Source organism: Bactrocera neohumeralis, chromosome 3 (genome assembly GCF_024586455.1).
Source record: "Bactrocera neohumeralis isolate Rockhampton chromosome 3, APGP_CSIRO_Bneo_wtdbg2-racon-allhic-juicebox.fasta_v2, whole genome shotgun sequence".
In the NCBI taxonomy this organism is placed as follows: domain Eukaryota; kingdom Metazoa; phylum Arthropoda; class Insecta; order Diptera; family Tephritidae; genus Bactrocera; species Bactrocera neohumeralis.
In genome coordinates, this window is record NC_065920.1 from 72,373,358 (window position 1) to 72,398,893 (window position 25,536).

General features: G+C 38.6%; 2 protein-coding genes across 3 annotated transcripts in view; one reads left to right on the forward strand and one right to left on the reverse strand.

Moving 5' to 3' along the window:
• LOC126752183 (protein obstructor-E) overlaps positions 1–16,740 on the forward strand; it is a 59,970-nt gene extending 43,230 nt beyond the window's left edge. For both annotated transcript variants that reach the window (XM_050462798.1, XM_050462799.1), the window contains exons 5-6: positions 15,997–16,393; positions 16,472–16,740. In XM_050462798.1, the coding sequence (XP_050318755.1) occupies positions 15,997–16,393; positions 16,472–16,625 (551 nt within the window). In that variant the 3' untranslated portion in view covers positions 16,626–16,740. The remainder of the gene's footprint in view (positions 1–15,996; positions 16,394–16,471) is intronic.
• Positions 2,864–4,148, reverse strand: LOC126752184 (angiopoietin-4-like). Its single transcript, XM_050462800.1, has 4 exons — positions 3,919–4,148; positions 3,788–3,853; positions 3,160–3,720; positions 2,864–3,096 (listed from the first exon to the last, which is right to left on the reverse strand). The coding sequence occupies exons 1-4, from the start codon at positions 4,107–4,109 to the stop codon at positions 2,937–2,939; spliced, it is 978 nt and encodes a 325-aa protein (XP_050318757.1). The 5' UTR covers positions 4,110–4,148; the 3' UTR covers positions 2,864–2,936.
• Positions 16,741–25,536: the final 8,796 nt, after the last annotated feature.

Below are 25,536 nucleotides of genomic sequence, written 5' to 3' on the forward strand. Positions count from 1 at the left end.
GCAGATTATGCGTATCATTGGCCATATACACCGTATTATTATGTCAGTGTTAAATAGTTGCATATTGTTAAACTGTTTAAAACACCACCTGTGCTCGGTGAAGTTAAGCTCTTAAGTCGTGAACTTTAAGCATGACCGCTTTTTTTATACGCTTTAAGGTGAGCGAGTTTCATATGCGTTGGTGGTTTATGGTATTAAAGAATTCGTGCTAACGTTGCCAATGGAGGCGTATATTATTTAAACATTGACCACATATGTCTCTTCTAACTATGAGTCTATGATCTCTTCACAATATTTCATTACATTTCGTGAGATAACACGTTTCCCAAACTTGGTTTTCAATAAATCGATAGTGACATTCGCTGTGTGGCTTGTGGGGCCGTGCTGTTGGAACCAAAAATGGTTCATATCAGCCAATTCGGACCAAAAATATTCGGTTATCATTGATCAGTAGGGATTCCCACTCACAGTAACGTGCCGGTCTCGACTATCATGGAAGAAGTACGGGCCAATTATTTCCCCTTCCCATAAACCGCACCAAACTGTTATTTTTTTGGGATGCAATGGTGACTCATGGAGTACGTGTGGATTGCTGCCTGACCAACAATGCATATTTTGCATATTGACGAAGCCATTCAGCCAGAAATGAGTCTCATCGATGAAAATCCGGATAATTTTCAAGTTTTTGCTCAGCCCAATTCACGAACATACAATGATTCTGGTGGTCAAGCGGCTTCAGTTCTTGCGTCAATTTGATCTTGTAAGGATGTAGGCCAAGATCTTTTTGCAAAATTTGTCACAACGACTTCACAGAGATGACCAACGCTTGAGAATGACTTGTGAGAGGCAGATTCGGGTTCTCCTCAATTGATGCGCTAGCGGCAGCAATATTCTCGGCACCACGGTTTCTTCATTGTCTCACTGGCACGGAAACAGTTTACACTGTGCCTGTGGATTCAAATTTTCCGCTAGACACTCAACTCTTGATCTGACAGCACAATCCTTATCGGTCTACTTTTGTAGCGTTTCTATTGAAAACCTCGTTATTTCCGACTGGATCTAGTCGAAAGTCGCAGAAACGATTTTCTGAGACTATACAAATTTCTGTGTGATATTTTTTATTCATATTCTTCAACTCTGACCACAAACTATAGTCGACTGAATTCAAATCTGGATTTCCAGACGGCTTATCATTTGTAGCTATGAAACCAGAAATATTACTTTAAGCCACTGTAGTGTAGTTTTTGGCTTGTATGCTGGAGTCGAATACATCTGGAAGATCCAATGCTTCGTCGAAGGAGGTATTGTTAACTGCTTTCCCAACCCTCCTGAAATAACCTGCTGCTACACTTCTGACCCAGTTTTGACCTTTTCTTGACAGAACTGAAGAAGTATAACACTTTTACAGAAGTCTCCCCACCGAACCAATATAGCAGCTAAATGGTGAACATTTTGCACCTTGACCGGTTGAGCCTAATTTGCTAATTGCGCATTTCATATTGATATACAGTTTTAATTGTAATCTCGAATAAGTCTTGATCTGGAGGAAATGTTAATTTCTTTTGTCATAATTTTCGGTTTTCTTTCTGTTTAAAGGGAACACTTCTCTTTTCTCTCTGTTTTCAACTGTACATACACGTTTGGGAAAAGCGATCAAAATTTCACATGAGTTTCATGTCGCTTTGAGTTTGCTTCCACAGCACATACTCTCTTTTGAACATATACCCGTCTTTATTGCTCCAACACTTTTCTTAAGCTCTGAGTTTATATTAAATTATTTTTCTGTTACTTCTCTCACTCGTATCTATCTATGACCCACAGTCATTTCGTAAATCATGTATGAGTTTGTATGAGTTCTCAACTTTTGCCACAGTCTTTCAGTTTCAAGCCTAAACAATTTCTGTAGTAATTTTGAGCCCAGCGAATTATTGTTACATTAGTCCGACTTTCTTGATCTATCTTTCTCTCTCTGTCGCACTGGAACTTTTATTCAATTCTACTCTAATATTTTTTGAAACCTTCATTCACTCTCATCTACCTCTGTCATGTTGTCATGCTGTTGTATTTTCCTACACTCAGATATCTTCCAGGGTCTTTCAATATCTTTCTCATTACAATCTGCTAACCCTCAGTGTAAATGTTATTTTTCTCATAAGTTAGGGGTACAAACCTTAGGGTGTCGTCAGAGTGGACGCTTATAGTTGAGTCGGTAGCATTTTTCCATTTTCCCATTTAGGCAACACGCGCATTTACGCTCAAGTATTCACGAACCCTTAGAAAATAGTTTCTTTTTTGAATCTGTCAGATATTTAAGAACTCTTAGAAAATAGTTTCTCATTCAGCATCTATTGACCACAATCATCTTTCAAAGCTGACACAGTAGTATACACTGACTACCGATTACGCGATTATAAATATCTTATTCTGTTTTCCTATCTATATTTGATTGAACTTCTGAGCACTCAATGAACAAAACCGTATGCAAAGGAAGACTTGAAGCTTTCCTTCTTAGATTAAGAATATGATATTTTATTCTGTAATTATATTGTGTCTACTGTTTGCTTCGACTCCACTCGTATTCGATGTTTTCTCTTTCGTATAAACTCAAAATTACTCTCTCTGTGTCTCTTCTATATACCTATCTCTTATACTATATATTATTTCATACCTTCTTATTTCTAAGATCTAACTAAAAAGTTCACTTATGAGCTCTGTACGTTTTATGTACCTACTTTATGCAAGAATTTCCCAGCGAGACATGTTTTTAGGTCCTCTCTGTAGGCTCACTTTTGTCACCTAATTGTACACCTCTTAGTATCTTCTCTTACTTTCGCACAACCTGATGTTCAGTGTTTGACTCGGGTTTCATTTTGTCTGCGTTTATTCTTCGTAAATCAAAACAATGATAACTCTTCTACAAATTATTGTATACTAATTCACAATTCTGTTTTAATTTTGTAGCAATATTTTGGACGTATCGCCATATGCACATACGTCAGTGAGTAATTCATGCCCACAACGGTCTTATTATCCCATATAATGCCATCTTGCTGTTTTTCCTCCCATTTTGTAGGCGCATACATACCGTTTAACTTACTGCAAGGAGAGAAAAATGCTTGAAAATTTATGCAAGGAAAGAAATTATTACAACCCATTCACCTCTTGGCGCAACCCTCCTTCCACCAGCCGCCGACCTTCTCCTTACCCTTACAATAACCCACGCGATCTCTCGTACGAAATTTGTAACCGATCAGTTTAGTCAGCTCATCCGCAGCATTACCGCTGAACTTGCCCACCATTTTCAACGCATACTGATCACCCTCATCGCCAATAACAAAATGATCGTAGTTCGCGATCTCATCCACACTATCGCTATTCAGACGCATGACAATGCGCAATTCTTGCGGCGCATCGCTGGTTAACCAAAACAGTGGTTGCATGCCGACGAAAAAGCTATTATATGGATCGCCAAAACCCTCCTTATATTGGGGCCATCTGAGATTGAATTCAGTATTCTTATCTTGTCGTCTATGCACGACGGTCCAAGGGCAACCGCCTTCCGCATCGGATAAACAGTAGACGTTGATTGGCGTGTAGCCGGAAATGTGTACGCTATAGACATCGTCTTGGTCGCGCACACCTGGTGGTAGTATGTCCGCGCAGGTTTTGGGAAAGCGCAACAGCAGGCGCTTCGTAAAGGAGTCGCTTAGCGAACGTACGCTAAATATGTGTTAAATAAAGGGTTCTTTTAGCTACTTCATGGTATATTTGTTTGATCTCAACTTACGTTTTCTCCATTAGATCGCCCAACTGTTTCAGCGTCACTGGCGCTTGTTGCTCCTGCTGCAGTTCGCTGCAAATAATTTCAATTCGAAAATTATTAACGCCTTCATTAAAGTCTAAACTTTCGTCGCCCACCTGGTTTGCGCCTCCGCTCTTCTACTTCTATTGCATTGCTTTACCAAATTACGCATGGTTTCGTCCACAATGACGGTCAGGTAATCCGCATCGTTCGCAGTTTGTTCGAACTGTTTTGCAGAACTAGTTGTTGTTTGTAATGCAGCTGTTATCAGCAATGAATAAATCAATTGCTTCCTGAAATGCAACATCTCGTGAGCTGATTAAACGATCGACTGCACTTGAACGTCGCTGGCGACTTGAGTTTTGTATGAAATTTGACGTCGTGCGAGATAAGTTTGACGCCTTATCAGCTTCCTATTTATTTGCTAAACAATTTTACTATATAAATTATAAATGTAGGGGTTAAATATTGTAATAATTTGTTGATTAATGCTAGGAATGTGGAACTACGTAATAAGAAAATAATACTATCTATGTAAATGAAATATTTTAACTATATACTATATACTATATTTCCTTTCCTACGTCATATAATCGAGTGAAGTATGATTTTTTACAGAGGGAAATCGATAAATGACACTTACATCAATTTCGTTGCTCCCTACTTCTTTAAAGAAAAAGCACAGAAACGTCAAAGATTATCTTTTCCAAATGTTGGTCTCAACTACGACACAGATCCATTCGTTGAGTCCAATATTCGATGAGTCGTTCGAGCATTTCGACTGCTAACTGGTGAATGACACGCGTCACGTTTTGCTTCAAGGCCTGAATCAAAGTGGGATTATCTGCATAGACTTTAGACTTTACGTATCCTCACAACGAAAAGCTTAACAGTTTTATCATACGATCTTGGTGGCTAATCGACCTACTTTAATCGTGAAATTATTTGCTCAACGAAGTGTTCTCTCAATAAATCCACTGATTGATGCGATGTGTGTGAAGTGGGGCCGATTTGTTGAAACCAAATGTCGCCGAGATTACGAGCTTCAATTTAGGCACCACACAGTCGGTTATTATGGCGCGATAATTGTCGCCATTGACTGGCATCATTTTTGAAGAAATATGTACTGATGATTCCACCGGCCAACAAACCACACCAAACCGTTGTTTTTCTGAATGAAATGGCAGCTCTTGAACCTCTTCAGGTTGCTTTTCGTTTCAAATGCGGCAAGTTTGCTTATTTACATACCCAGAAATGGGCCTCATCATTGAACAAAATTTGACTAGAGAAGGTCGGATCTTCTTGGAACCGACTCTCAACAGTTTTCGTGTACGCCCTCTGCTACGACTGCCATATTTTCCTCACAGCGTGCTGAACGTGGTTTATTCGGCCGAATATTATCCAACAATGAATGCTGGGGCTCAAGTTGTGTGATGGTGTTGCGAATAGTACGCTCAGTAGGCCGACTATGTTGACCATAAGTTGAGCGAAGCGCGTGAGAGACATTTTTAACAGAACGTGAATTTTCGTAATAAACTTGAACGATTTGTAGACGTTGTTCAGTCGGTTGTGTTTTCAAGATAAAATCACAAACAATACTGAACAAAAATAAGACGACAGCTTGATAAGACTCACACGTTATCTGTTACAAAAGGCTATTGAAAAAGTACTTCCACCTGGATTACCCTTTATTATTATATCTCTCCGAACTCAGATTGCTTTTCGACTTTGTTTGAAATGCAACTCTGAACATTTGCCATTTCTGATGCTTTCTGCAAAGCTGAACCCAATTTTCGACAGTTTTCGAGCACAAATCGGCTACCATTTCACGTTTGATATCCGCTGGCTTATTGGCATAAACCATAGACTTGACGTAGCCCCACAGGAAATAGTTTAACGGTGTCAAATCACACGACCGAGGCGGCCAATTGTAACGTGTCAGTCTAGATCATCACGGAAGAAGTACGGTCCATAAATCGCAATAACGCATATTTTTCTTATTGATGAAGTCATTCAGCTAGAAAAAGCTTCGTCGCTGAAGATGATTTTTCCATGAAATTCCGAACCATTTTCAAATTGCAGCTCAGCTCAATTCGCGTTCAGTTCTTGCGTCAATTTGATCTTGTAAGGATGTAGGCCAAGATATTTTCGCGAAATTCGCCACAACGACGTTACAGAGATGTTCAACGCTTGAGAGCGATGTGTGAGGTACTGATTTGGGTCTTCCTCAATTGATGCGCTAGCGGCAGCACTACTCTACGTGCACTTTTCTGTCTCATTGGTTCGGAAATATTTTGTACTCTGCCTGTGGATTAAAATTTTTCCACTAGACGCTCTATTGTTGATAATAAAAAACGATTATGACGACCATAAATTGGGCGTAGCGCTCGTAAAGTTGAGGCCACTGACTCTGAATTTCCATGATGAAATGGCAAACCTTATTGAAGAGAAATGTCAAGAGAGCGGGAAAAATATGACTGTCGTTTGCTGTCCTTATCCGTCCATTTTTGATTGATTTTTCAATAGAGACGCTACTATTGAAAAACCATATATTTTCTTGTTTTGATCTTTTGTCACCCAATACAGTTCTTGAAAATCTAAATTCGTCCACCAATTGCTTACAAATTGATATGACGAATACATTCTGACCAAATTGAATATAACCAATTACCCCAGCATTTTTATTAAATTTATAAAATTTAATTTCTGCAAAGAATTCAAATTGCTTAAATTTTGTTAAAGACGTACACATACACATACATACCCACACACACACACTTGTACTAAGCAACGACATTTGCATGGCGAACCGCAAAATGCAGGCGGCAGTTGAAAAGAGCAAAGAGCGTTGTTGTTTAGCAGTAGAAAGCTGTCAGCATACAGTACAGTTAGATAGTCGTAAGTACTCAATTAAAATTGCATGCAACGGCAATATGAGCAATGACAGGATGTAAGCAACAACAATAAAAACGAATCGTGGCGATGTAACAAACAAACAAACAGGCGCACAAATATTTACATGTTTGCACAAAACTTTATTAACACACACGCACACGCACGCACATATATATTTACACTGACAGCTGGCTCTGTATGCTTGACCACTTGAGCTACAGGCTTGCTGTGATATATACATATATGTATGTGTGTGTCTTTGTATATTTGCATTTTCGATTTGCATGCAACTCGGCGCTGCTCCTTGGAAAACTGTGGTCACTTGCAGTTTGTTGTTCAAAACACATTGACAGTCAAGTATCAGCCTGTGAACAAGTAAACAAAAGAGATTTTGCTTATATGTTTATGTGTGTGTGTGTGGGTGTAGTGGTGAAGAAATGACCAACGCCTAGTCTCACTCAGTCGAAAGTTTGGAGTATAAAATGCACAAATAATGCAATATATTGATATAAATATGAATAGATATTCATATTGTTTAATATTGCAAGCATACACTTAGGCGCTTCTAGCAAATCGTTGAAGAAAATTGATTTCAACGCAAAAGTTTAAATAAACTGCATATTTTTTGTTGCTAGCATGAATATTTCTGTGTTAAATAAATAGTAAAATATAAAATATTGTAATTCATGTCAGCATTGCTTTTGTATTTCAAAAATTCTGTGATATTAGAATTTGCGGTTTACAGGAACGCTTTGAAAATATGTAAAAATTGTGCAGTTAGTTAGTTAAATTAAATTTTTAATATTTTTCATTTAGTGATATTTTCATATTTACTCTTTGCTGTCCTTTGTTTGTTTCAATAAATTTATTGCAAATTTGTTGCATTCATTGCAATTATATAATATTTCTTTGCTTAACAATTAAGAGGTTAAAAGCTGCCAACTTAGTATAAATTCTACTGTGCGTAAATACAAAATAATTTATATAGAATGCTATACCACTTTGTGTACGTATATTAAGTTTATTGTGTGTTGTCTTGTTGCCTATGGATAAAGCAACAATGTTGGTCTGAGCTGATTACAGATTTGTAGTTTTTCCCTGAGCGATCTCATGTATATTTATAAAATTATATAAAAAAATGTTATCGTACATTTAAAATAAATGCAATGGTGTCCTAAGTATAACGCAAGATTTAAAACTTACGCCATTGGCCATTGGCATATGGTAAAGTGTTGAAAACCATAAAAAAATCGACAGCTGATAGTTTAGTCTTAGCAAAAATGATAGAACAACGTGTCTTCATTATTGAACAATATTTCAAAAATAATGTAAGCTTAATGGAAATTTTAAGTCTTGCGTTAATTTTGGGACACCCAGTATAAAGTTTGCTATCAATTATGAATTAGTTTGCGGAGTGCTTTTATTAACTAAATTCAGATTTATATGACTATACCGACTCAGTTGGTCACGCTGATCATGTAGATACACATTTTATAGGGTCTTCGACGTTTCATTCTGGAAGTTTTAAAAATCGTGGCAAACCTAATATACCACGTTCGGGGTATAAAAAGGTCTTAAATCTCGAGTTAGAGTACTATAACTATTAAGAATTAAAGATTTTCTTTCTCTTTTAGTAATACTAAAGCATAGTTAGTATTTCCATTGAGTCCATTTAACCATGTACATACATCTATCGGTCCATACTATCATCTATACACACGAACTGATATATTGAACTATAAAGTTGTTCTTTGTTGAAACCGTCAATATCGGACCATTATTTGACATATATTTTTATTTGAAAAATTATTTTCGCAAAACTCGGCAGAAATTATTGTTTCAAGCAGCGTACAATCTTCGATGATATTGTTCAAATAGGACCACTACAGCTTATAGCTATTCATAATGACCGATATTACGGTAAATGTTATTTTTCCCGTATTAAGTTACCTTAATTCGACTTGAAGATTGTTTATATCATAAAAAACAAAAGGGCTTCTCGAAGTACAATATTTTCTAAGTCATGCGCTGATTTACTACTTAGTCAAGCTATATTTCATGTTACTAGTTCAGTTCATATAAAAAACGAAACTACAATAATTTATTTAGTAAAGTTATTTTTATTTAATAATGCATATAATATATGAGGGATGTACAAAATTTTACTCAGAATGGTCACCGTTTGCTTTCACACAAGCTCAAAGCGATTCGATCATTGATTAATAGCCACACACTCAGTCTTTATTAGTATTGGCATTGTCTAAGGAATTTAAATTTCTCGGTCAATCATGATTGGATGCTCCCCATCGAAAAGAGTATTGCTTAACTGCCTTATCATGAGCTACTTGTATATATGAAACTTTAAACGTGTTTTTCTCAAAACTTAAATCTGGCTTAACCTGATAGCCCAATAAGCCACGCATAGACCAGTTTTAGTCCTTTTCGATACCAGATGGAGTTCAGTTGCTAGGTCTTAAGAGGAGTAGTCATCCTTTAGGATGCCTGCGCTTGACGCGAATTTTAACAGACTCTGCGGCCTCATTATCGATACCTCCTCCGTCCCCACGGTATGATACACTGTATGCTTACAGCGTGGTCTTTCCAAAGCGGAACAAGTGCACAAGAGATTCTTCATTGTTTCCCTGGTATAACTTTGAAAGTTTATATGCTATCGACTTCAAATTTTGAGATTATTTTTAGGATTGGATTCTGCATAGAAGTATGTACGTAGGGTAATTTCGAGGGATTCACATCTTTATTTATGGACAGTTTACCATGGTTATTCTCATGTTGATTAACGACGTGTTTTATTTTGTCCTAAGCCGAGATTGTGGATGCTATATGTCTGGCCGCGGCACGCTTCAAATACGATCAAACTGACATCACACGATTTGCTTATTATAGTCAACAAAATTAACTGAATAAAACAATTTTTCATCAGCTAGACGTTCAAACTTGATCAGTGTTTCATTATTTCTGTTAATAGGTGATTATATCACAATAAAAAAAAATATTGAGTCTGCGCATGATTTTATGACCGCTACTGCTGTCATACTCCTTCAAAACTATACTTTTGAACAGTTTAGGAGGACTAAATTTTTGGCATTGCGTGTTCTTGTAGAACCCAAAATTTTCTAAAAAAATTTACCAAAAGGGATTTTTAAAATTCAAGAAATTGTATATATGTGACCTGGTCTACGGAAAGGGGGCTTAGGTGTCAATTTTCACTTTTTAGTTGATTCGGATGGAAGATGGTATTTTTAACAGCTGTTTCCCAGAAAACTAGTTTTCGCACGTTAGCTCCCTTTTCGTAGACCAGGTCACATAAGTATATTTAAAGGCCTTGAAAAGTGAAATAATCAAAATATAATTAAACTATCATCTTAAACTTAAGACCTAAATGAAAAAAAAATTAAATAGTTATAAAATATTCTCCCTTTCCTATCATCTAAATTTGTCAAAAACAAAAGAAAAATCGTATATTTCTATGCTTGATTTTCGGTCCAATGTTCCGGCTCAATATTAGTATTTCAAAAAGTTGTTTCGATCTATTTAAGGTAGAAGTCTATATATACACAATGACCGAGAAAAGTTCGGAGATCTTGGACAGTTCCGCCCGGGCCCGAAGTTCCCAGGACGGTCTGGTATTCTGCAACAATTGTTTGCAGATTTCTTACTCCAACAATTCACAATTCTCTACGGTTCTGTAAATATATACTATATATCGTGTGAAGTTGTGTTTTTAAACTCTCGCAACAAAGTTGCTAAGGAGAATATTATAGTTTTGTTCACATAACGGTTGTTTGTAAGTCCTAAAACTAAAAGAGTCAGATATAGGGTTATACATATATACCAAAGTGATCAGGGTAACGAGTAGAGTCGAAATCCGGATGTTTGTCTGTCCGTCCGTCCGTCTGTCCGTCCGTCTGTCCGTGCAAGCTGTAACTTGAGTAAAAATTGAGATATCATGATGAAATTTGGTACACGTATTTCTTGGCTCCATCAGAAGGTTAAGTTCGAAGATGGGCAAAATCGGCCCACTGCCACGCCCACAAAATGGCGGAAACCGAAAACCTATAAAGTGTCATAACTAAGCCATAAATAAAGATATTAAAGTGAAATTTGGCACAAGGGATCGCATTAGGGAGGGGCATATTTGGACGCAATTTTTTTGGTAAAGTGGGCGTGGCCCCGCCCCTACTAAGTTTTTTGTACGTATCTCGGAAACTACTATAGCTATGTCAACCAAACTCTACAGAGTCGTTTTCTTCAGGCATTCTCATATACAGTTCAAAAATCGAAGAAATCGGATAATAACCACGCCCACCTCCCATACAAAGGTTATGTTGAAAATCACTAAAAGTACGTTAACGGACTAACAAAAAACGTCAGAAACACTAAATTTTTCGGAAGAAATTGCAGAAGGAAGCTGCACGCAGGCTTTTTTTAATTCAAAATGGGCGTGGCGTCGCCCGCTTATGGACCAAAAACCATATCTAAGAAACTACTAAACCGATTTCAATGAAATTCGGTATATAATATTTTGTTAACACCCTGATGACATGTACGAAATATGGGTGAAATCGGTTCACAACCACGCCTTCTTCCAATATAAAGCTATTTTGAATTCCATCTGATGCCTTCTCTGTATAATACGAGTATAAACATTAGGAACCAATAATGATAGCGGAATAAAACTTTACTCAAATGCGGTATTTGAAAAATATGTAAATGACGTATAATGAAATCTCGATAATCACTTTATCATGCGAGAGTATATAAAATGTTCGGTGACACCCGAACTTAGCCCTTCCTTACTTGTTCTACTCTCTTTTCGTAGCATTAACCAGTTTCTTCTGCAGATAATTAGAAAATCCGGGTCCGTTCCGGCTACGTATCGTGATAACGGCAGATAACCGAAATCAGTGGAGCTGGTCACAGCCAAACTTATCTAATTTCGTTTCCATTCATTTGTAGCTTTAAATTGTTCCAAATTTGAGAATTTATATTCTGCTTTTTGTTGTTCTCCTTGCATATATGTATTGGGAGTTTACCCTGCTCTGACCGATTAACATACATTTTATGTAAAAAATTTTATTGGCCATACATTAACCTCTCAGTATTTACTCTGTTCCGCGGCTGTATGTCACAATGCATAGCTTATTGCCGTGCTGAGTTATTTGTCTTCTTTCGTACATTTTTACTGCAATACTTTTATTAGCGTCGCATTATGCTCAAACGCCGTTGATGCTGCGATACGCTAGGCTACATTGTTTTTTACGCTGCAAATGCACTTGTTGTTGTTTTCGTGTATTTGATCTATTGAGCTACAAAGAATATGCACTCTGTTATTGTTTGTGCTCTTCACCAAGCCGGTTATTGCTATTTAGTTGCCAAAATGCTACACACTCCTCACTTTTGCATTTTAGCTGAAAAGCGGATTCATGGCTCGCAGCTGAGCTTCACTGCTTGACTCTCAGTCGCTTTTTTATCGCTTCTAATTTGAGCGCTTTTGCAGCTGCTTGGTCATTCACTTGTGACGCATATTGTTGCGTGTGTGTGTGTGTGGGTTTATTGTATCACATATACACAGTTATAAGTTTTGAGCGCCCATAAATATGCTACAGTTTACTGAGTTTTCCTTTGTTTTTGCGTGTTTTTGTTGGTTGCAACGTTGATGCGTAAAGTTAGAAAATACAGACAAGCGGTAAATTTTTGTTGTCGTCGTCTGCATTGTGTTTTTTGTTATAGTTGTTTCAGTGATTGCTTGTCTGTCGTGCTTTTGTTATACTGCCTTATAGCCCAATTTGCAATAAACTAACAAAAAGTGCTATAACAACAACAAAAAGAACAAAAGCGTAGCGCCAGCTTTTGTTGGTTTTACTGCTTAAAAATGAAAAATTAAAAACTGCTGTCACACAGGCTTTTCTAATGGTCCACTCATAAGGGTTGCGATGACTTGTTGTTTCTGACAGTTTTTGCCGCAGCAATTGTCGTTGCTTTTAACGTTTTTTAAGGGTTTCGGTTTTTGCGAGCTTTCATTGACTCTATTTTTGACGAATTGGTGCATTACATACATACTTACATATGTCTGTGTTTGTAGAAAAAATTGTAAAATTTTTTGGTAATACAAAAATTTGTAACAAAAACAGTTTGAAAAGACTGAAAAGTTCATGGTACTCTTTTATGACGACTAAAAACCAAGTCCATCCATTGGATTTGATTATTCCTCCCTTTGCTTCGGCTTATGAGGCTCTCAATATAAGAAAAGCTTCTCAAAAACGTACTAAAGGCGTCACTACATCTCTTGGACCTACTCGACAGCGCTTCTAAGTTTAGCAAACCAGACCTCTCAAGTTCTCACAGAAACTTTCTCAGCACACATTCCAGGAGAATACTATCTGAATTAACGTGCCGCGGATGGACAAAGAGAACAATCTTTTCAAGTATTCTAATACAAATCATTATTATCACCTTCAAAATAGCCTCATAAACTAATATATGCTTTCCAATGCTTATCTAAATTTCCATAGACCTGTTTTAACATAATCATATAGTCTTCCATGCGAATTTTTATTTCTTCGGTTTCTACCAATTTGTGGAGCGCCTTTCGCTAGACTGTTGGACAGTTTCAACGTCATATTCATAAATCCACATCTCGTTCGCAATAGTGATTCGTTTGTTCCATCAGCTCACTCAGCCTCATCTCAGCTACTTGTCAAGGATCTATTTCGTGACCTTTACTGAATATCGGTTTTACAAAAGACTCAGAAATTAACATAGCACTTCACTACTACACTCAGCTTAACAATACTTACCCAAAACATTCACCAAATTCAACCAAACCAACTGAACTATGTTTAGTCGGCCATAAGGGATGTTGAAATCCACTACTGTCTCTCCGATACTACTAAACTTTACGGACTAAACTTTTTTGATCTAATGTGCTTGTTCTTGCAACGTTTATCTAATCCTCGTTGGGATGGCAAGGTTCATAAAAGCTGTCGTCGAGGTCATCCAATGGTAAGCTCAGGAAACGTCCTGTTTCGACAGGGTCGGACCATATGGAGATGGTCAGATGTGTAGGTCATAAAGAGAGGTGATTACTGTCATGCGGGGACTCGTTGTACCTTGAACATATATAAGTTATGTCAGGGTCGACCCTGGATAAGTAGGAGTTTACCTTGCTACAGTATCCAGAACGAAGCTGCGCAAGGGTTACTCTCGATTCTCGCTGCAGCTCGAGCTCGTTCTCTGCAATGTGTCGTGGTTTGACTCCAAGTACCCAATTTCAAAGAGGGAGTTGGTAAAAGTTTTCATGGTTCCACTGTGAAAGGCGGCACTGCATGTCTGAAGTCTGGTCGGCGTATTATTTTACGTCGTCGACGTAGTTGACGAAGGATCTCTTGATACGGAGGCAATTCCGCTACAAGCTGACTGCAGGGATGATTTTTACGAAAGCACAGCAGCATAAGCTGCTTGGAGAGGTGTTCATTATGCTCCTTAACGGAGAGAATGCGGGCCTCACTGTGCAGATGTTCGATGGGAGAGATCAAGAGGCATCCATCAAGAGGAATCCCGTTGTAGACCGGAGTGCAGTGCTCTGACATGTCTGTAGCTTCCTCGTCTGCGTTTCACTGCGTCCAGGCGACCATATTGGAGCGGCGCAGTTAACGACCGGTCGGTCTTGCCAACAAGGGTCCTTCGTTTTTTCGCCATGTGCATTTTAGAGCTAATCGTCATTAACAGAGGTTAATGGGACACTCTCTTAAAGTAGAGGTCCCAAACTGCTGCTACCTTTTCCATTATCCAGCACGTCTTTATGCCCCGGCACTCACATTAGATGTATCTGGTTTCACATTGATAGGCGGTTAAGACTTCCTATACACTCCTCCACTAAAAGCGATCTAACCTCATACGCTCAGATCGCTTTTAGTGCCGCTTGACTGTCGCTTAGAATGGCGGTACGCTGGTTGCAATAGTTGCGGTGAAGATTGAGTTCTGACTTATAGCCACAACTTCTGCTTAAAAAATTCTCGAAAAACGTCCCACTGGTATGGATAGTTTGATAAGCGGTCCCTCAATGCCTGCTTGTTTGTAAAGTTGATCCTCTTTGTAACGCCGTTCCTTGGAAGAAGAGCCGGTGGTCTAGCGCCTTTATTTGGTGGGACGGCATTATCTTCCCTTTACCGAAATTCCCTACTGCCAGTATCAGCATGATATGTTTCGCTGTCTGTTTGATCACTAGATGCAGCGATGTGAGCTCCAGCATGACTTTAAGTGAAGCGTAGATGCAGGTGAGCCTTTGCAGCTTCGATAGTTGAAGGCCTACTGAAGTGACAAAGGCATTACTCGTACGATCATGGTATACAACTACCTTATGATATCTGGCTTGAGGCTCCAGGATCTGCCGGCTGGGGGTTTGCATATCATGAGAACTTAGGTGGCTTTAGAAAGCGTTAGATCCACATGTCTACTTCATCGTAAGGTTGAAACTAATTTGAGGCCAAAGAATTTGACCTCTTTAGACACCTCCAACTCTCTGCCACCGAGTGCTAGGGGCCTGAAGCCCGGAAGAGATCTTCACATAGTAAAAGAGAACACGGTTAGTTTTGCTGGATTGATATTTAGCCCCACCGTGTTTCACCATCCCTTTTCTAGACTTAAGCCCCTTTGAACTATGTCGCAGAGAATGTTCTCAAATTGCCTTGCGCTATCATGACAATGTCAGCAGCGTACCCCTGGCAACGAATCTAATTGCTACTGAGCAACTCAAGAAGCTCATCTACTACTAGGCTCCATAGCAAGGGAAATAGTACTCCCCCCTGTGAGCAGCCCCTCGTAGTGCCAAGACGACTTTTGTTTTCCCGTTTGCTCTCCCTTACTTAATTTACTTAATTTCATTTCTAAGATCGTTTTCAAAATGCTTCACCACACTCTATGTTCTATAAGCCCGAGTAGCAGACAACACCTACCATAGTTAGTTCGGTTTCGCTGGACTTATCTCAGTTCCTCTTCGAAGAAACTTTAATCAGCTTTCCAACTTAAATATTGACTTATAGATTTTAATCAATATTTTATTTGGAAAGTAACTAACTAGATGGTTAACTTAACTTAACTAACCAGATGGTTCAGATACATATTTCTCAGAAGATGTGATTTACTCTCAGTTTTTATAAACTTTTGCGATTTTGTATCGACTTTGTATATAAAGAACTAGGATTTATATTAAAGTCGTAGTAATAATCTATTTTAATTACCGCCTTGTACTTAAATATGCGCTATTTTTCTCTCCACAGAGACACCGCAGCCCTCGCAACATTGTCCACGCAAGAACGGTTACTTCGGTCACGAGGAGAAGGGTGTGTGCGATAAATTCTACTACTGTGTCGATGGACAATTCAATATGATCACCTGCCCCCTGGGTCTGGTGTTCAATCCCAAAACCGGCATTTGCACATGGCCCGATGAGGTCGGCGTGAAGGGTTGCAATTCGCAGGACATTTTCGAATTCGAATGCCCCAAAGTAAATGAGTCCGTGGCGGTCACACATCCACGTTATTCCGATCCCGATGACTGTCAATATTTCTATGTGTGTGTAAATGGTGAGATACCGCGACGCAACGGCTGCAAGCTGGGACAGGTGTTCGACGAGGAGAAGAAGCACTGCGACTGGTCGCGCAACGTGCCCGAATGGTATGTTGAAACAATTATTTAATGCTAATTGACAACTGATTTAATATACTATATATTCCACACGCACTTTCATTACAGCGCCGACTGGTACAAGGATCGTCTGACCGACGCCGAACTGGAGGAATTGGAGAACCCGAAACCGAAAACCAAGAAACCACAGCGCACACGCGGTCCATCACGACGAAAGCCCGCCAAAGCGGCGCACGTTGAAGAGGAGGCCGAGGAGGAGTAGTGGTGTAGCTAGCGTTTAAAGCCAACAGCTACGTCCATAGCTTTAAGTTTTTTTGTGTTTCTTTTGTCGTCGTTCGAAATTCGCCAATAAAAGCACGACAGAGTATTTCTATAAAGTGAATTGTGTTTCTATGCAATTAAATGCGCCGTGTATTGTTCGATTGTACGTCGTTGAAGTGCCAAATAAAAACGCCTTTCAGGGTCTATTAGTAAGCCGCGTTTATGAATTGCGCTGTGAAATGCACTCACACACATACACATAGAACATTTTTTCATTATTTTCGTGTTGTTCAATTATTTTTTATTGCGGTAAATTGGTGTGAACTTTATTGCAATTTTATTCGCAATCATAAATTTCATCATTCTCAATATTATTGATATCTTCTTCAATATGCCATATTTTAATATGTTTTTCCATTACTTGTTTTCAATATATTTTTTTGATTATCAATTGCTGAATGCTGCATTCGCGTTTATAAAATATTAATACAGCTTTGGCAGGTTTATTATAAGGGTAGTGGGTAGGGTAAGGGCGCCTTCGATAAGTCGAAATTCGCGAATTCGGTTTTTAGGATAAAGTAATATTTTTCATTAAACTCTAAAACGGAAATATAGATTTTGCTTTATTGATTTCAAACTAAGAGGAAAAGTTTCCGAAACCCTTTTTCTTTAGTATTTCAAAAGCTAGACATAAGTTAATACTAGAAAAATGACGTAGGTTAGGTTAAGCTACACTGGCCGGCTCTCATGCCATATATAGTATAGACCTACTGGTTCTTCGTAATCCCAAACGGAGGCAAAGTTTAATTTGAGCTGAAGTATTCGTCATACAGAACGTCAGCGGTCTCTCTGAACTTTAAGAGCTTATTGATAACTAATTTTGTTATTTCATCTAGTCCCTTGAACTGCGAGTGTCCTAGTTAACTAAGACGAGTTCTAGGTAAGACTTGACAAAAGCATAGGATGCGTTTCAGCGGCTCTGTCATGTTTACTTCTCGGCACTTTCTGCAAGCATCGTCGTTACTTATAATCATTCAGCTCGCATGTGTTGCCAGTAGGTTGTGACCTGTCATTAGGCCAAATGCCGTCCTGCAGTCTTTAAAGACCGTGTGAGTTAAAAAAATGTGTAGATCTTGCACATGATCTTGGCAATCTTGCATATTCTTAAGGCATCTCACCCAAGCAAGCTGTCAAGTTATATATTAGAAGAAAAAGAGAATATGGAAAGAGATTATGGATATAGGAAAATAATTTCAACTATCGGTCAAATACGATGTCTTGGAGGTTGCATGGATAAAGGATAGATTAAGTTAATCTGGTAGGCCAATAAGCCACTCACAGACCAGTTTTGATAATTTGTGATACCAGATGGAGTTAAGTTGCTGGGTCCAAGAGGAGTAATCATTTTTTCGGATGCTTACGCTTGACGCGAATTTTAACAGACGCTGTGGCCTTACTTCCGATATCTCCTCCAGTGTACCATCCTTCAGTCGATATCGTCGTATAGACAATGTATGGGTTTCCTAAGACACTTCTGGCCGATATGCGATATGAGGTTACTGCCTTGATTCCTGCTTGGCTGTCTGCGTAAAGGGAAGTCTGGAATCGCGTGCAGGTGCATAAGAGGCCAGCTCCACGGCTTTCGCAATAGCAAAGCCCTCAGCTTGAATTTTACTGCAGTGGTTCACAACTGAAAAGGTGGCCTTATGCCTAACTCTGGACTACTTTTCATCGTCCATTTAAGAGCCATGCAAATAGATTTTTAGAGTGTTCCGCATAACTAACATACCCTTACGCCAGTCATCTTTTTCTATATTTACTTTGAACCTTCTTTCGAAGTTGAGATGTGGGATTATGTAGTCGGTGTTTGCTCAACCATCATTACCCACCGAGCTATGCCTGAAAGTTCTATATGTGAATCCTCGTTTAGTTTTCAGCGAAGAGGTTTGTAGGTGGCAGGTTTAATACCAGACCAAGAGCTCGCGTTATGCAAAGCGCAGCGAGACTGTGAACACTTCACATTGGCTTCCGGTAGAGCAGAATTGGTCTTACGAGTACAATAGCGGTGAAGTACCAGTGATGAGAGCATCTTCCGTACAAAGCATTGCTAGCTTTTCTTGCTCTTTCTTCCACTTTGTGCTTCTACAGCAATTTGCTGTCCAAGACAACCCCAAGGTACTTAGTGTGGTCCTTGAGAGAGTTGTGTCCCATTTATCGAAGGGGTTGAACCCGTAGAAAATGGATCTGCTTGTGTTCACATAAAAGCAAGAAATTTCGCTTTGGAGGTTCCCTTCGATAAAAGGGACACAACTCTCTCTCAAGTTATTAAAATTGCATTGTCTCCAGCATATACCCTATTCACCACTAATGTCCTTAGAAGCGAAGATATTCCACCTTGCGAGGTACATCTTTTTATTCTCCGTAAAGATGTGTTCGGAAACGTTTACCGCACTACTCCCTTCGTAGCTAGGATATACCGCATCCTTACAGCCTGGAAAGTGCACACTCACTAGGTCTTCCAATGAGTCCTGGCAGTTGTCCGTTCACTCTCCGCTACTTTTGCGAATTAGACTCGAGGCTTTGGATAATAGTTTCATAGAACTCGCCAATTAGTAGTGCATGTGTAGTGAAGAGCTGTATTTAAGGCATTCGTAAATACTGTCACGTCCTTTTCAAGCTCTTCATGTGAGCTATATTGCATATATAAAACCTTTCGTATTGCTAAATTTCATCAGGAGTACGGGACGGCTCAGAGAAGATAAACAAGTAAGGAATGGCTAAGTTCGGGTGTCACCGAACATTTTATACTCTCGCATGATAAAGTGATAATCGAGATTTCATTATCCATCATTTACATATTTTTCAAAAACCGTATTTGTGTAAAGTTTTATTCCGCTTTCATCATCATTGGTTCGTAATGTATAAATTATACAGAAAAGGCATCAGATGTAATTCAAAATAGCGTTATATTGGAAGAAGGCGTGGTTGTGAACCGATTTCACCCATATTTCGTACATGTTATCAGGGTGTTAAGACAATATTACATACCGAATTTCATTGAAATCGGTCGAGTAGTTCCTGAGATATGGTTTTTGGTCCATAAGTGAGCGACGCCACGCCCATTTTCAATTTTTAAAAAACGCCTGGGTGCAGTTTCCTTCTGCCATTTCTTCCGTAAAATTTAGTGCTTCTGACGTTTTTTGTTAGTCGGTTAACGCAATTTTAGTGATTTTCAACATAACCTTTGTATGGGAGGTGGGCGTGGTTATTATCCGATTTTTTCCATTTTTGAACTGTATATGGAAATGCCTGAAGAAAACGACTCTGTAGAGTTTGGTTGGCATAGCTATAGTAGTTTCCGAGATACGTACAAAAAACTTAGTAGGGGGCGGGGCCACGCCCACTTTTCCAAAAAAATTACGTCCAAATATGCCCCTCCCTAATGCAATCCTTTGTGCCAAATTTCACTTTAATATCTTTATTTATGGCTTAGTTATGACACTTTATAGGTTTTCGGTTTCCGCCATTTTGTGGGCGTGGCAGTTGACCGATTTTGCCCATCTTCGAACTTAACCTTCTTACGGAGCCAAGGAATACGTGTACCAAGTTTCATCACGATATCTCAATTTTTACTCAAGTTACAGCTTGCACGGACGGACGGACGGACGGACGGACGGACAGACGGACGGACAGACGGACGGACGGACAGACAGACATCCGGATTTCAACTCTACTCGTCACCCTGATCACTTTGGTATATATAACCCTACATCTGACTCTTTTAGTTTTAGGACTTACAAACAACCGTTATGTGAACCAAACTATAATACTCTCCTCCCGTTGCTAGTTGCGAGAGTATAAAAAGAGTGTGGAGATTTTAGTACCAATGGGCCTCTATCTACTTAACTGACTTTTGACCAACCAGGAAACAGTTAACTTATCCTGATTCAAAAGACCTAAGTTGTGTTACAGTTTCTCCGTTAAATTCCACGTTCTAAATTGTTAGGAAAAATGCATGCCTTTCCAAGGCGTCTGATGTCATGAATGAAAAACAGAGGTCAATAAGGTTCTGCAACCGATCGTGGGAGTGGCTGCTGGAATCTGTTATCTCGGGGTCAGTCTCGGTAGACAATTTCAATAAGATTTTTAAAAACACCTCTAGCTAATGAGCCATCGAATAAAATCATACAGATCTCGGAGCGGTATTTCGTTCATATGGTTAAGTCATCTCTGAAGTATGAGTTATCACCGAACTTAACCAAAACGCTTTCTTTGTAAACCCCTTTTAAAAAGTAAAACTTTAGTTCTATCTTCCACTGTATTCCTCAGAAACAAGCTCGTTGTAATTTTTGACCCACCCCATTACATGTGTGTAGAGTTTTCTAACAAAAAACTCATGGAATTTGTAAAACGAAATGGTTGAATTGACACATTTTGTGAAAATTTTCTGTAAAAAAGAATGTCGATATCGTCTTTATCTGTAAAAAATTTAAAAAGTGAAAATATTTAACTAAAAAAAATCATAAAAATGTTTGATGAATGTATGGGAGATGGTTACAATGGTAACCAGTATTCTTGGGGGCACTCGACATATGGACAGTATGGACAATGGTCATATGATGGCTATAACGCTACGCCCTGGTACAATCAATGTCCTTATAATAATTGGAACTGGTATACGGGCTACAACAATTACGAACAAGCATATCCGCCGTGTCATCACTTTTACGCGGCAAATCAGCCGAGCATGCCGCTGCTGAACGATCCCAACAGCGAGTATAGATTACATCAACGACACCTAACTGGTCACTATTTGCAGCAGGAAGCCAGTAGCATGGCCGATCCACCGCTATGGAAGTCACTAAAAATCGATTGCTTCTCTGCCAAAATGGATATGCATGGAGCACAGTCGGAGCTCTTAAAGAAGGGTGCACGCTTTTTGTTAAATAAGTCGGGACGACGTAAAAACCGTAAACGTCGATTTAGTGGTACGACAGCACGCAGTACAACAACAATGAAGAATTCACACAGTAAACTGGGCAGGAAAGTCTATCTCAATGGTGGCGGTTTAGCCTACATATTATTCAAGCCGAAGGAAACCGAATGTTGTGATGAACAAAATCGTGGTGACAGTCCCGATGTGCCATTTACGTATTATCCCTCGAAGAAACGGCATGACATGGAAAAAGAGTTCTTTGAAAATATCGATCGTCAACTACACGATCCCGAACAAGACGAGTCGCAAACATCGAAGAGCAACGAATACATAAACAACTTGAATAAACTTTACGCCGACATCAATGGCGGTTTGGGCAGCAAAACGAAATCTTCTGTGTCGCATTGTACGCCCGAAGAACTTGCGGAGATACGACACGAATTCGAGGTATTCTTCAATAAGACCACACGCACCAATAAACAAACACAAACGAAATTGAAAATGAAAACGAAAATTGTAAAACCGTCCAAACCAAAAGGGAGAATGAAGTGGACACTTGGCTTTGGGACTGGGCGTGCTGCGCGTGCTGAGACGCCAAAGAAGCTAAACCGCACTAGTCAAAAACAAACAACACCAACGAAGAAACAAACGTCATTGCGTAAGAACACGGGAGTGAAAATGAAAAAGCCGAAGTTACCAACTGTAGCACAGGAACCGACAGCAAAAGAGTCTAGCAAAGAAGAAGAACCCAGTGGATCAAATCGTTTGAGCAGTGTTAATAGTAATAAGTATGGAATGAGTGTACCAACGCTTTGGGATAAATCGGACGCAGCACCCAGCACGTCGCAAAAAGCAGCGAACGGAATCAATCTTACCGATAGAAGTACACGTAGCCCTTTGAATTATAGCAGAAAAGCACTGGATGAGGGTCCTAAGAACGTCATTAACTTTTCTGATAGAAATACACGTAGTGCTTGGAATTATGGCAGAAAACCAATTGATGAGCGTCCTAAAAACGTTGTCAAACTTACCGATAGAAGTAGACATAGTCCTTTGAATTATAGCAGAAAAGTAATTGATGATGGTCCTAAGACTACAGTCAGATCTACTTACGCCAAATTCCCTTATTCTACATCTTGGAGACAAAAATAATCGCAATTTTTGATTTTGTCAAAATTATGTCGTATTTCGTGGCTAGATCTAACGGTTATTATTGAATTTCTCATATGGTTCATGAGCATGAGAGACTCAATGACAACTGCGCGATCTCGGCGACTGATTGAAGTTTTGTAAAATTTCGTGTAAGAAAATCTTTGTAAATTGTTTGTTAGTATTAAGTGTGGGTTCCGGGAGTTCTTTTGAATTAGTAAATACTGTTTGTGCTAAAATTTAATATTGAAATAAAAGCAACTCTTTGCAGTTTGTTAATTTTAAAATAAGAAGCTTTAAGGTTATTTTAACTGGAATGGTAATGAATGTCACCTATTTCTATAATAGAGGGAAATGAAAGATAAATTTCTAAGTAGAAAGAAGGTGTCTAATTATCTTGTTCTACAATGAATCAAATTAATGTTGGGGTTAGATAATTTTTTTATCTTCTCTATCAACCTTTCCATATATCGAAAACTGTCACTGGAGCAAAGCAGTCTCCAAGCTCTTCTCTTTAAATATTATACGTATTATGAGTTTGGGCTCTGAGTAAAGACTACCAACTCTTCGATGTATTCTAGTTTTGAACAAAACTTCTTTTTTTGATATCTTCACCAAATCTCAGATCAGCTTTTAGCGACTGGATTCATATATTCCTTCAATCTGCGCTAATTTGCTTGCTAGGTAGTTTTGAGGATATTAAAAACCGGGAGTACTCAATCTATGATAACTCTTGTAATACTTAAATGTATCTTTTGATAAATATAGGGAATTAGCTCTTTTGAACTCTAGCAAATTCAGCTTATGGTTCAGTATCGAAATTCCACCCTGTCACTGTTTAGTTTCGTACGCCTTAACAAAATCATCCCTGGTTGTTATATAGGTTCTCCCATTAAGCAATACGGAAAGATTTAGGTTTAAAAATTTCTTATGCAGAATGCGGTATTCACTCTAGATTCATTTATAACGTGTGAACCAAGTAGAGGTACATTTTTCAACATCCTGTTTTTGATAGATCACGAGTGAATTGTGTCCAGCTGTCATATTATTTTTGTACAGTATTGTATTGCATTTCATGGATGAAAGACTTACGCCTGAAGAACGTTTACAAATTAACTTTATTACGAAAATTCTCGTTCTGTACGGAATGTGTTGCCGCGCTACGCTCAACTTAGGGTCAACATAATCGGCCTACTGAGCGTACGTCTATTCATCATACTAAAAGACAACGGTTTGGTGAAGCCGGACCTTCTCAAGTAACATCGCTGGGTTCTATGCAAAAGTTCCATCGACGTTTTCGAGCCAAATTTTGTTCATCGATGAGGCCCATTTCTCACTCAATGGGTAAAACAAGCTTGCCGCATTTGGGACGAAGAAACCTGGGTGGAATCATCGGTCTATATTTCTTCAAAAATGATACCGTTATCGACCATTATCCATGATAACCGACTATTTGATCCCTGAAATTGAAGCCCGCGAGGATATGAAAAATCTAAATTCTATCCGCTTCGATCCAGGCCTTGGAGCAAAACACCACGCGTGTCATTCGCCAGTTACCAGTCGAAATGCTCGAACGAGTCATCGAAAATTGGACTAATGGATGGACAATCTGAAAATCAGAGACGTAGCGATGACCAACATTTGGAAGATACAATCTTTAAAAAATAGATGCCAAAGAATATTCTTTTGAATAATAAAAAACATTCTACATTAAAGTTAGTTTCTGTGTTTTTTCTTAAAAAAAATAGAGAACCTTGAAATTTCTTTTTTCTTCTATGAAACTGAGATCTTTGTTGCGTTACCAGTATTCTTGCTCAGCATGAGAACAAACATTGGAAGTTTCCGGTACAGGTCATTACACAGTATTCGTTTAGAGTCAAACAGTTAATGGTAAACGCTAAAATAGAGACAATAACTGAGGTTTTTTCTGACAAATTCTTGAGAGAGAGAGCTTTATTTGGAAATCCAGTAAAAAGTTTTTAGGCACATATAGGCAAAGCTCACAAAACCAGGAAAAGTTGTTATTGCAGAAACAGAAAACATTCCACAAATAATTTTGAGCAATGCTTTCAAGTTGACAGTACATATTTGTGCGGATAAAAATCGTTTTCCATTTCGTCATTGAACAAAGTCAATATCAGATACAGTGCAGATAGCGATTTACCATCTGATCATATTTGACACGGACTGTTTATCTTAACTGCAGGCCAAACCGAATCGATAAAATTTTTTTTGATTTTTTGGTACAATTCTTCATTTATTCGTGTAAATTTTGATCTCCTTATGTCGATTACTGTGTGTTTAGTAGTTTTTATTTACGGCGCAGAAAGTCTATCTGGCGATTAATACCATGGAAATATTTTAAACAACTAGAATATAGTTGAAATTTTGTATTTCTAATAGAATCATGGCTACAGAACTGTTGAAAATGTTGCAGAAGTGTTTTGGGAAGTCTACATTATCATGAATACAAGTATTAGAGAGCCACAAAGCAAAAGTGAAGTTCATGAATTCATCGAACACTTATCTTATGCGTGCCGTCTATCCACCTCTGTTAATGACGTTTACAGCGAAAATGTTAAAGAAACAGTGTTTGAAAATCGCATGTGGGGATCAAAGAGATGGGAGTTGATGGATTCAAAACTTTTGGTTAATATTTTGGGTATTAAGCATGCCAATGCTTAACTCGCACCGAAAGACCTGAAGTAGAAGCCGCAAAAGTGATGCTTGGTAATGTTGCTGTGGATCGTACCTTCGTCAACTTTATGATTTTACCTTCGAAACAGTCCAACAATTTAGTGAATGGTGCTTTAAATAAATGCCGAAA

Coding starts and splice junctions, on each gene's coding strand:
- LOC126752184 (XM_050462800.1), bottom strand. CDS start 4,109: ATGTTGCATTTCAGGAAGCAATTGATTTATTCATTGCTGATAACAGCT. Junction 3,721..3,787: donor GGCGATCTAATGGAGAAAAC/GTAAGTTGAGAT, acceptor ACACATATTTAG/CGTACGTTCGCTAAGCGACT. Junction 3,097..3,159: donor AAGGAGGGTTGCGCCAAGAG/GTGAATGGGTTG, acceptor CTCTCCTTGCAG/TAAGTTAAACGGTATGTATG.